At 41.0% G+C, this 11,025-nt stretch overlaps 2 protein-coding genes across 2 annotated transcripts; one reads left to right on the top strand and one right to left on the bottom strand.

Annotated features, from left to right (window-relative positions):
• Positions 1 to 2,231: 2,231 nt before the first annotated feature.
• LOC142383003 (E3 ubiquitin-protein ligase NEURL3) lies at positions 2,232 to 5,133 on the bottom strand. The gene is made up of 4 exons (XM_075469122.1): positions 4,992 to 5,133; positions 3,336 to 3,845; positions 3,040 to 3,195; positions 2,232 to 2,938 (listed from the first exon to the last, which is right to left on the bottom strand). The coding sequence occupies exons 1-4, from the start codon at positions 5,077 to 5,079 to the stop codon at positions 2,763 to 2,765; spliced, it is 930 nt and encodes a 309-aa protein (XP_075325237.1). The 5' UTR covers positions 5,080 to 5,133; the 3' UTR covers positions 2,232 to 2,762.
• Positions 5,134 to 8,390: 3,257 nt separating this feature from the next.
• On the top strand, positions 8,391 to 10,635 carry nkx6.3 (NK6 homeobox 3). The gene is made up of 3 exons (XM_075468634.1): positions 8,391 to 8,773; positions 9,367 to 9,532; positions 9,872 to 10,635. The coding sequence occupies exons 1-3, from the start codon at positions 8,391 to 8,393 to the stop codon at positions 10,100 to 10,102; spliced, it is 780 nt and encodes a 259-aa protein (XP_075324749.1). The 3' UTR covers positions 10,103 to 10,635.
• Positions 10,636 to 11,025: the final 390 nt, after the last annotated feature.

Genomic DNA, 11,025 nt, shown 5'->3' with positions numbered 1-11,025 from the left:
TGCACGGCCTGTGTTTGTTATGTGTGTGTGTGTGAGCATGCACTTTCAAGCTCATCAGGGAGAAGGCGCTCAGTAATAGTTTCCATTCACAGCTGGAAATAATAGATTCCCAAACAGGCAAAGGCTCAGTGGAACCACCCTCCAGTATTTTACATGCAACTGAGGAGGAGGAGATTTCCACAGCTATCTCAACAAATAGGCCTGAGTGACACACATATTGTAACAGCCCAGTCTGTTCTCTGTCTGCGCTCTTTAGATGTAGTCTGCCACATTTGTTCTTAGCACAAAAGACAGTCTGGGCAGCTGTCTACAAAATCCAGATGGCTCAGTTGACTTGCTTACCTGCCACCTTACAAGAAACACTTGTTCTTATTCAATGCATTTACTCCTGCACACCATAACCCCACACATGCAACCACTTGAAAGTATCAATATTTCCATTTCTGAATCACTGTGCAAGTGTCGAGCTTCTGTTAAGTTCCTGAGTGGTTTATCTGTTGATTCCCACTCCCACGTTTCCTCGTCCCCAGAAACAAACGTCTGGCAGATTCCTTCACCCTGAGATCAGCAGCAGCTCAGCTCCGCCATCCAAGATAAATATTTAACAGGTAGGCAGTGTGATCAGTAACCAAAGGTCATACTTCTGCTTTTTCCTACGAAGTCCCTCCACATTCAGACACAGAATAAAACAGAAATCCAACAAAGAGCTACAAATGATTTCTCATTAGCCATAAACAATTTACAGATCAGAATGACTTTTCTTGTGTCCTGACTTGTGTTTCATCCTTGTTATTACCTTGTAAGTAACAAATTGTTTTCTATCAATGGTCAAATGTAGGCAGTTGTACTTCTGATCAGTATCTAAAAACCAGAAAGCTTACCCCACCAAAAAAAGAAGTTAACAAAGTACATTTTGCCAAAAATAATAGTACCACATTGCCTCTTAGTGGTCCCAGAAAGAACTGCTGGAAGTATGGTTTATTATAGACATGCAGGCAGATGTCGCCAGAGTTCAAATCTTAGCATGAGTCTGTGAGTCTGCTAATATCGAAACACAAATGTACTCAGTGAGAAAAGTTCTTCTTGTTAGTTAATTTCAAAAACTTTCAAAACTTTCCAATTCATGCAATAAATCTCGTGATAAACATGAATAACATGAATATACTGTTATCCCATCCTAAAGGCAAAACATAATAAAGACTGCAAAACAATTAAAGTTCAAGATACTATAATAATTATTTTGACTGCATGCCAGCAAAACAATTAAAACAAAGAAAAGTCATTGTTACAGGCAAAAAGACATGAATAAAACTGGAAATGCCACCATCTATCGGCCATATATTGCCGAGTGTCACAAGAAGGCAGCTTCTGTACAGGCGGCACAGGGCAAAACAGGACATGACAGACAAACTGACAATCATCACCAGTTCAGCCAGTTGAGCCACCCACTAGCGTGTTTATAATGTTCAATTTGAGCAGCTGCTGGCTGACTTTGACTGAAATGGCACCCACGCATATCTGGAAAAACAAAACGTGCCCTATCAGAGAAATATGGCATGCCATGTGAACTGACTTTGCAAAGACACGATGTCAAAACGAAAGTGCTCTAACTTACATGTTGTGAAACAGCAGCCAACCGTTGGACTTCAAGGTTAAACAACAAAACCCTTCAGCTGCATTTAACTTTACTTTAACCAGCTTTGTTATTAATAGCTTACTTTAGTGCAATGATAGCAGGGATTTTATACAGCTATTAAGAGATGAAACTGTGAACAAATCATAATGAAACTAGCTGATTGTTGTGTTTGCATTACACATAAGAAGGTTATCAGATGAGACGATCAACAGAAAGATCTCTGATCACGTCAAAACACTGAGTTTGTGTTACTTAGTGGATTAATTATCTATCAACCACAATGTGAGCATTGATTTGCAAGTTTAGTGATATCTGTTGTGCTTCTGTTGAGTAAGCATCTCTCTCTCTGTTTGACTTTAGTGTCACCAGTGTTGCCACTGACACGATAATGACCTTTCAAGCTGTTTCTGTGTCCAAAATCCACCAAATAATCTGCCCTTCCCTGAGAGCATGCATCCAGTTCCGTCTCAAATCAAACCAAATGTACACAGTCCGAAAACAGGTCTCATTTCATAAATATCTTTACTGCATATATTCTAGCCGGATAACAGTCGGATAACTTTTTTTTTTTTAAATCATAAAGTAGAGAATCTCGTTGTTGTTTTCAACATAGTTTATTCTTCTGGACAATTTAAAACAAAATGTTTTGACATTATTTTCAGATAAATTCCCTTTCTGGAAAATACAAAACACAAACCCCAACAAAAATGGTTGGGATTTACAGCACAAATGAGAAAAGTATTCTGTTCAGCTTACATCATTATTAACAATAAAGAAACAGAATCACTCTGTGTGCAAAAATATTTTTAAAAATCTCTCATATACAGCAATAAACCTGGTTAGTAATTACAATGAAAGTGCTGTCTTCCACATTTTTTGATTAAGTGCATTTAAACATGATAAAAAAAAAAACTCAGAATCTCACACAATGTACAATATTCACATATCAGGGAATGGTTTCCTGCTTTTACTTCAATCAGAGACATTGTGGCTACAGAAATCCAAGAGTTTTTGGCTTCTGTACCTGGATACATTCAGTGAGTCTCATTCATGGTGTTTCCTCCGTTAAAGTCACTCAGTAGTTTGCATTTGATGCTTCCTGCCTGGACTTTTGGAGCTCAGACAGTCACAGGACACATCTCCTCTCCGCTGACGGAGAGCCGATTCTCTGTCGACACAGCGGACAGGTGCCGAACTGCTGTAGGACTCTGGAGTAGCAGTGGCAACATAAACAAATGTGGCCACAGGGCAGTGTGATTCTGGCCTCTGACACCATGCACACCACGCAGCTTTGATCTGTGACTGGAAAAGAGGAATCGCAATTACAAGACTGACAGTTTTCATTCATCTGACTACTTTCTCCTCTGAAATCAGATCATGTTGGCAGGAGGGACTCTTCTTACCTGCTGGGATTTCTGTGTTAAGGCAGGAGATACAGTTGTAACCAAGTCTTGAAACAGCAGGTTTCGAACAGTGATGTTGGTTAACATCACGATCGGGGAGAAACTCTGGTGCAGGGCAGGATCTTCTTGTGAAAAGCCCTCCCTTTTTCTCCGAGCCTGCAGGAGAGAGTCATTTTAATTGTCATTCAGGCAGTTGGTGGTATTGTTAGTTCACATGAAATGCTCTGCAAGCAAAAAAAAACAAGACAAACGTGTTGCAAGTCAAACAAAATGAAAGTGAATTAATCATACAGTACCTAGGAGCAAAATGCCACATGTCTGCCCGTAGAGATCTACCATGGCCCAAAGTGGCTGTCTGAGGTCCACTCCTGACAGTAGCATTTCTCTCTTTTTGTTAACTGCAATGTAAATGTTGCCCCCAGCAGAAACCCAGAACTGCAGCTTTGAGCCTGCAGGACAGATGGACTCATGCACAGGAGCGGCCCAGTGGCCGGCTCTGCAGGTGAGTTCAGGGATGGCTAAGGAAGGCAGAGGCAGAGATCTTTCTGATGGCGGCACATTGGTGAAGCCCACACGTATTGCTCCATGCCAGTTATGCACATCCTCCTGTATTCTCAGTTTAATTCTTTCCTTTAACTTGACAGGGCGGTTGCTGAATACCAGGCCATTCTGGAACGTATTCTTGGCCCTCTGAGCGCGTCGACACCCCTGGCTCAGGTGGATCTTGTCTCCCACAGCCTTAGAGTGGAAGGATAGAGGACCAAGGCAACACGGGCTGCAGTTGTGTGGCATCTCTGATCCCGAAACTACAGGGAAACAAAAACAGTGTTGGATCTTGATGGAGTGGATCTTTAAAAAGTCAGATCATTTGCACAAAAATGTCAACAGTAACTAGTAACAACATTTCTTGTTCTACATGAACACATGGTGACTGTGTTGCAAATAATGCCTCTTAATCTCAACAGGATTCTACTGTATTATAGGCCTGATAACAATTGGATTGACTCTGTTTTCTTTAGCATTACTGCAGATAACACTTTGAATGAGTAAGAATGAAACTAGTAACCCTCTGTGCTTTCACTTTAGAGGAGCACGTGAAGGTTCGGCATCCGGGCAAAGTTCATTAGATAATATTATTATTTGTAAAGGGCCAGTTACAGTAAACGACTTCTGATCTGTGGAGTTTTTCCACTGGTGTGCAATAGTTTGGTCGAGCCTTTTCATCCTGTTGACCTAATTTCAAGAAAGCATCACGTTTTTTTTTTCAAGTTTACACTCAGTTACATTTTATGTCAGTGAGCTTTGATAGCAAATGGTTTGATGTTTGATTCCAGACTCTGCTGGTATTAGACTGAGCTTATTCTCCCTTCTACCAGTGGACTGTTCCCTGTTTCACTGGGTGCAACAAAACTTTGATCAATCCACTCCAGTATACTTTTGCAAATAAAGGGGGGGGGGGTCTCTCTTGTTTTATTGACCTCTCAGACCTTGCGTTGTTCCCATTTACAGCCAGTATTTGATCAAATTAGATTCTAAGTAAGATTGGCTGCTGTTTCTCGGAATGAGTTTGTCAGAGTATTTGTACAAAGCTTTCAAATTTGCATCACCAGGCCAAAAAAGTTCTGAAACTGAAACTCCGATAAACTTGGGGTGTCCACACCTTTGCATGGTGATCCTGCACTCTAAAATGATACACAAACCATTCACTAAAACTGCTTAAAATGTAGAAATGTTTTTTGGTGCCACAGAAGCGCATACATTTGTCATGAAATTATCCGATTTGTTGTTTGAGTTTGAAATTAAAGGAATGAAGACACATAAAAATAGATATAACTGTTTTGCTTCTTAGTTCAACCAAAACATTCAAATGGATTTGGTTTTGATGCTGTTTAAAGCAGTATTTTAACCTACATATGAAATTTCCACATAAAGACAGAAAATAAATATCTCACCAGAATTCTTGAAGCTCTTCTTCATAACCTTGAGGAAGTTTTCAGTAATCTTCTTTATGTCTCTGGAGACGTTTTGTTCACTGTTCATGTCTGTCGTCTCTCGGTAAAACTGTGATGAAGTGGGAGTGTTGTCTGCTTTTAAACAGAGTGCACACGTGTGGTTTGAAAACACTAACATCCCCAGCATCACTGAGAAAGCAAAAAGGGGTGGGACTGTGAGAGGGAGGAGCCAAACTTTGGAAATTTACCTAAAGTTTTGAAAAAAGTTGGATATGCGCCAAGAATTTTGTTGTTTGTCAGTGGCTTCATTCCAGTTTAACGCCACTCCTGTTGAAAGCAGTAATCTTTAGAACAGCAACAAAACTGTGCCCCCATTCACGATTATTTCACTTTCATTCTTTGTCACTGGCTTTTTATTTTCATGTTGACAGATTAAAACTAACACGTGCTTTTGTGCCAATCTGTTTAGCCAGCAAATCTTCCTGGGATGTTTTTTTTTTTATATCTCTTTCTCCACATGAGTTGTTGATCATTGACTCTAACAGACTGTATTTTCACTGCAATATCTGAGAGCCTCCACATTCCCATGTTTGCCTGACTCTGATGTTGCTAATTTATTTACGAGAACACAATCGGCCCTTTATGAAATGCTGCCCAGTGCGGCATCATTTTACTGAAACACATATCAGAACAGGCAAATCATGTGATCCATGTAGACACATCATGTCAAGTGCCAACCAAAAAAAGAAAGAAAAAAAGGACTGTATTCAAAGAAACATCCAACATAGTTAAGTGATGAAAGCAGGCAAGTCTATGCTGTTTAACATTTTCTTGGTAAGTTGGGGCTGACAAGATTTGTCGCCCTCCTGAGGGCAAATGTGCTGGGAATTCCTCAGTCCTCATTGGCTGAGTCCTGATCATGTGGCCGAGTGAAACTGTCACAGGATATCCTGAATGAGATCACCACTCTTGGAAATGTACTCGCTCGTCTTCATCTACAGTGAGCAACAATCCCATGACTTATCGTGAAATCCCCCTATTGTCCCGGCTCGGTGGGTGTGCTGTACCCATCGGCCTATATTGGCGTGTTTCAATGTGTACACCATTACAGCTGACTGTACAGTAAGAAAAGTAAAACCTGTATTTTGTGGATATAGGTCTGATTCTTTTCCCAAAACAATGAGATACTCTCTGTGCCTTTTATAGTTTAAATCAGTCATAAATGTCTTTAATCCATCTGCCTTATTCAAAAAGCATTCCAGTGCTTTTTACAGTGAAATATGATAACTTTTTAATAGTATTTTTAATATACAACAAATGATACATACAACTGTAGTACGTATGTATGTATGCGTTTCATACTATAACCTGTATGAAGCCAATCACCAACATCACATGACTTACAGGAAAAGAGAAACGTGTTTAAGCAGCTGTGTAAAGAGAGCTAAATAAAGCCACATAACTGGAGTCTGTTGGAGATAAAGTCTGAGAAAGCTGATGTTGTAAACCAGTGCCAGGATCATAAACAGTAACTTTTTGTAATGTGTTCAGGCTTTTACCTGCCCAAGATCAGTTATTTCCACAGATAGTCAAAGATGATGCAATATATCTTATATTCCAGAAAGGAAAGGGGAACTTATCCAGGTTTTGTAGGGATTAGTGCCATGTTAAATCTGGAGGATCTTTAAATATTGTGAACTGAATAAGAAGGCAAACATCCTTTAAAACTGTCCTTTAGTTTGTGTCATAAATTGATGCAAGACATACATCAAGTGTTCCAGATGTAGTTACCTTAAAAATCACAACTTTAGCTCGAGTGGTTGTTTGCAACTCGGAGTGATTTAACAGCTTCAAAAGACTCCGGGTCATTAGATAATACCGCTCTCAAGTTCTGGAACTCTGCAGAGACCTTTTTAAGGACACCAGAATGTACTCCATTTTCAAACACTCCTACAAAGACATTTAACAGAATGAGCTTTAATAAGGAAGGGGAAAGTCTGTTATAGTTTAAGATAAAGTGAGAGGATAACTTTCTCCATGCGTTGAATGTGTGGAACAGATGTTACACTGTTTCTCAACTGACAGCTCGACTTTATGAAACTGCAGTGACTGCATCAACTGCCTGCCCAGAGGCGGTTTCAGTAACCAACTTGCATGGCAGCGTTTCTAGTAAAAAGTCACTCTAACAAAGGATGACTCAATCAGACTCAAAAATTTTCCATTCAGACTGCTGCGTTGATGTTCAATGTCAATCCACCGCGAAGCTCAGCAGAGGATCAGGGATCCCACCTTCTTCATGCAGCATGGAAATGTCCTCCAGGCTCTGCAGAACTGAACAGAAGGAAGGAAGAGAGGGACGACGTGCTATAAGTTATGTCGTAGCCATGACATAACTTGAAGCACGTTGAGTGATCTGAAATCAACATGAAATGTGTCTGGGTTGAGCTTCACTGATTGATTTGAACCACGCAGCTAGAACAAATAAACAATTACTCTGGGAACGTCTTCAAACTGCACAGAAAGAGATTACATTCAAATTTGCTGAAATACTGCAGAGGTTGCAGAGCCATCAAAGGCAGCTGTTTTAAGGAATCAAATATCTATTCTCTGTTCCAATAAGCTTTATGCAGGTTACCATTATTTCCTTTGTTACTTTTTTTGGAGAATGCTGTATATATTTGGACGCAGTACTTACCTTTCTGACAAGGTACGCCAAATATACGTGTGTGTGCATGTATGTATATCAAACATATATCTAAATTTAAAATGTGTTTATTAAGCCTGGAAATAGCAGATCTACCCTCCTCCTCCTCTGTGTGCTCCAGCAGCAAGACACTTGGTCAGACGTGGCAGGCCATCAAAAAATCTACTTGTTCCCACTCCACCTGTTCAAAAAACTATTAATCTACCCCCGTCCAATAAAAGGCTTGGCTCTCATTGAGGAGCCAATAGAAAGGCAGCAAAGCTGTGGGACCCAAGCCAATCCCAAGCTGCATTCTAATGGGGCCCATCTTTTTCAAGGTGCCACTCCATTTCCAGATACTGCTTATTTATGATTTCTGAGGACAGAGCCTGCAGGAGCCATGTGTCTGTAGCAGAACCTCAAAATCTGTGTCCAGAGGGCTCAACTGACACTTCAGATATGGAGCTATTGAACAACAAACTGTGGATAACTGCTCCACGGTGCACGTGGTAGCAACTTTGACAGACTTCAAGGACTTTGTTAAGACTGCGCTTTGTGCCCTTAATTATTTGCGTATCAAGGGACGGAGGGTGTGGTCCCAAATCCAGACTGCTTCTGGCTGACAGATCTCCCTCTTTGGCCGTCAGGGGTCATTTTACACTTGGATCTTTCTGGATGTGTTGCTGATATTTCGAGGCAGAGTTTAAGAACTTCCTATGGATCCAAACATCCAGGGATCTTTCCTGTTCAACAACAGCCTGAACCAATTCCCCTCAGATCTCAAGGCACCAATGTGCCAGTACTCAGTGCCCAACTCTTTCTACAAGCTCAACCCGGGCCTTAACAGCCAGCTGCAGCCAGGAACTCCTCACGGCATCAGCGACATCCTAAGTCGCTCCATGGTCGGATACTCCACCATGGGGGGGTTTGGTCCCTCTGTAACCAGCACGTCCATGTACTATAACCGAGACTACAACTCCTCGCTGGGCGGCTTCTCCAAGCCTGGAGCAGAGTGCCCTATGAAGGGTCGCAGTGTGAGCTGCTGGGCGGAGAGCAGCTGTGACTGGAGAGGAGGAAGGCAGCATTGCACCAACAGTGAGTCTAAATGCTGCATCCAGCTCATCAACACGGTGCAACTCCCCCTGGGTTTGTCTGGGAGGACTCAACAAGAGATGTCCCTTTTTACAGACAGAGACATTATCTGCTGCAGGGAGCCGGTTATAAGCTCGATTTGACCAACACTTTTATGTATCTTAAATTGCTGCGACCCACTGAATAGTGCGTGTATTCTATTAGATCAGTGTTTCACTGAAAGGTTCTTCAAGGAAAAAAATAAAAATAATACACTGGACAGATAATGGGTTATTTTTGCATTTAATACAAATGTTTATGAAGTGTTTTATTTATTTTTTTAGGGGGGGGGGGGGTGTCAGTGATTTATAAATGATGTCATACAAAACCTCATCCAGCTCAAGTATTCAGCTGATACATTCAATTCTGAGTAGGGTTACAACAAAAACAACATGCAGTTGTTCCGTTTAAATTATATCTGGCTACACAAAAGTGCAATTAAATCAGCTATTACAACAACAGTAGCATTTCAGTGGGAGAGTTTTCTCTACTGTTCAAAAAAAATGATCCCAAAGAGAAAATTCCAGTCTTATATGTTGCCTTCTTTATCATCCCAGACAGTGGTCCTCTTGGGGAAATGCCCAGCAGAAAGAAACACACCAGGCCAACATTTAGTGGACATCAGATATTTGCTTTGGAGAAGACTTTTGAGCAGACCAAGTACTTGGCTGGGCCAGAGAGAGCAAGGCTGGCTTACTCCCTGGGAATGACTGAATCACAAGTTAAGGTGAGATTGGTGGCACTTTTTGGAGAGATAAATAATTATAAAGTAAAAGTGGTATATATATTATATTTATATTTTGTGTAATTTCTTTATGTCTGACGATTGCCATGGTTTTTAGTGATTTTACTTGTGCAGTATGTCTTGGGACAGCAACTAAGGTTAGGCAATGTGTGCAAGAATTTACAAGAACTGGAAAAGGAAGTTAGTAGATCAAAAGCAGGATAAACACTGGCATTTATTAACGAGCGTTTCCAGTAACGCCTGCAGTTGTAAAACTGAAGCATCACGTCCTCATTCACCGGGACTCAATCATCACGCTCACCGACGCTGCCTATGTCTTAGGTGTGGTTTCAGAACCGACGCACCAAGTGGAGGAAGAAGAGCGCCACGGAGCCGAGTTCCACGCAGGCGAGCCACGCGGGGCAGGGCGGGGAGGCCTCGGAGAATGAGGTGGAGGACGAGGAGTACAACAAGCCCCTTGACCCCGACTCTGATGACGATAAGATCCGCCTGCTGCTGCGGAAGCACCGCAGGGCTTTCTCCGTCCTGCGGCTCGGGTCTCACCCCGTCTGACACGTCTCTCCGTTCGGACTGAACTGAAGCATACACACCCACACAGGCAGACCTGCATGCTGTGATAAATATAGTTAGGCTTGAGTTTAATCAGTACGCAGTGGTGCATGTGCAGAACAGGTCAGACAGAAGCGCACCAAGGGCACAAAACGAGACTATAATGTTTACTTTGAATACTGTAAGGTGGAATTATGCCATGCACATAATGCAGTAAAAGGAAACAAACAAACAAACAAACAAAAAAACCTGGGGGAAGCTGCATGTTACTGTTAGTGATAGAAAAATAAAAATTCAAGTCACCTGTGATTTAGTAGTTGAAGATGTGGATTTAGTGTAAAGAATAAAAGATAAAGAATAAAAGATAAAGAATAAAAGATAACTAAAGAGCAGGTGCCAAATGTAGAACCGATGTACCAAAGCCCTTTCATGGAATCAATGAACAAACTTTACTGGCAGACATTAAAGGCTAAAACACTTTCCGCTGGAAGAAAACATAGAAAGTGAACAAATCTCTTTAGTCCTTCAGTCAAATCCTAAGAAAACTTCATTCAAAATTATGTTGATAAATCTGTAGATTAGATGTAAGGACGAATATGTGTAAGATAATTCCACTTTCTTGTTACACACACTGAATGAGACACTGACAGTGTTAATGGTTTAATTGGTAATACATTCAAGTGTTAGCGAATAAGCCGAAACATTAAAGGGTGTCAAAATCTGCTCACATGATGTAACCTGCTGCCATTTGCAGTGTAAATATGAACTGTGATCTGCTGAATGTTTGACCTGAGGTTGGTTAATGTAGAAGTCTACAGCTGTGTTTTTCATTGTCTTCTACTTGACTTGAAGATATTCAATTGCACAATGTAAAAAAGCATTGGAAAGTGTGCACAATAAATTATTGTGAGTTATTTATCAGACTT

This window comes from Odontesthes bonariensis, chromosome 6 (assembly GCF_027942865.1).
Source record: "Odontesthes bonariensis isolate fOdoBon6 chromosome 6, fOdoBon6.hap1, whole genome shotgun sequence".
Lineage (NCBI taxonomy): Eukaryota > Metazoa > Chordata > Actinopteri > Atheriniformes > Atherinopsidae > Odontesthes > Odontesthes bonariensis.
The sequence above is the reverse complement of the archived record's forward strand: the minus strand, read 5'-3'. Positions and strand labels throughout refer to the sequence as shown.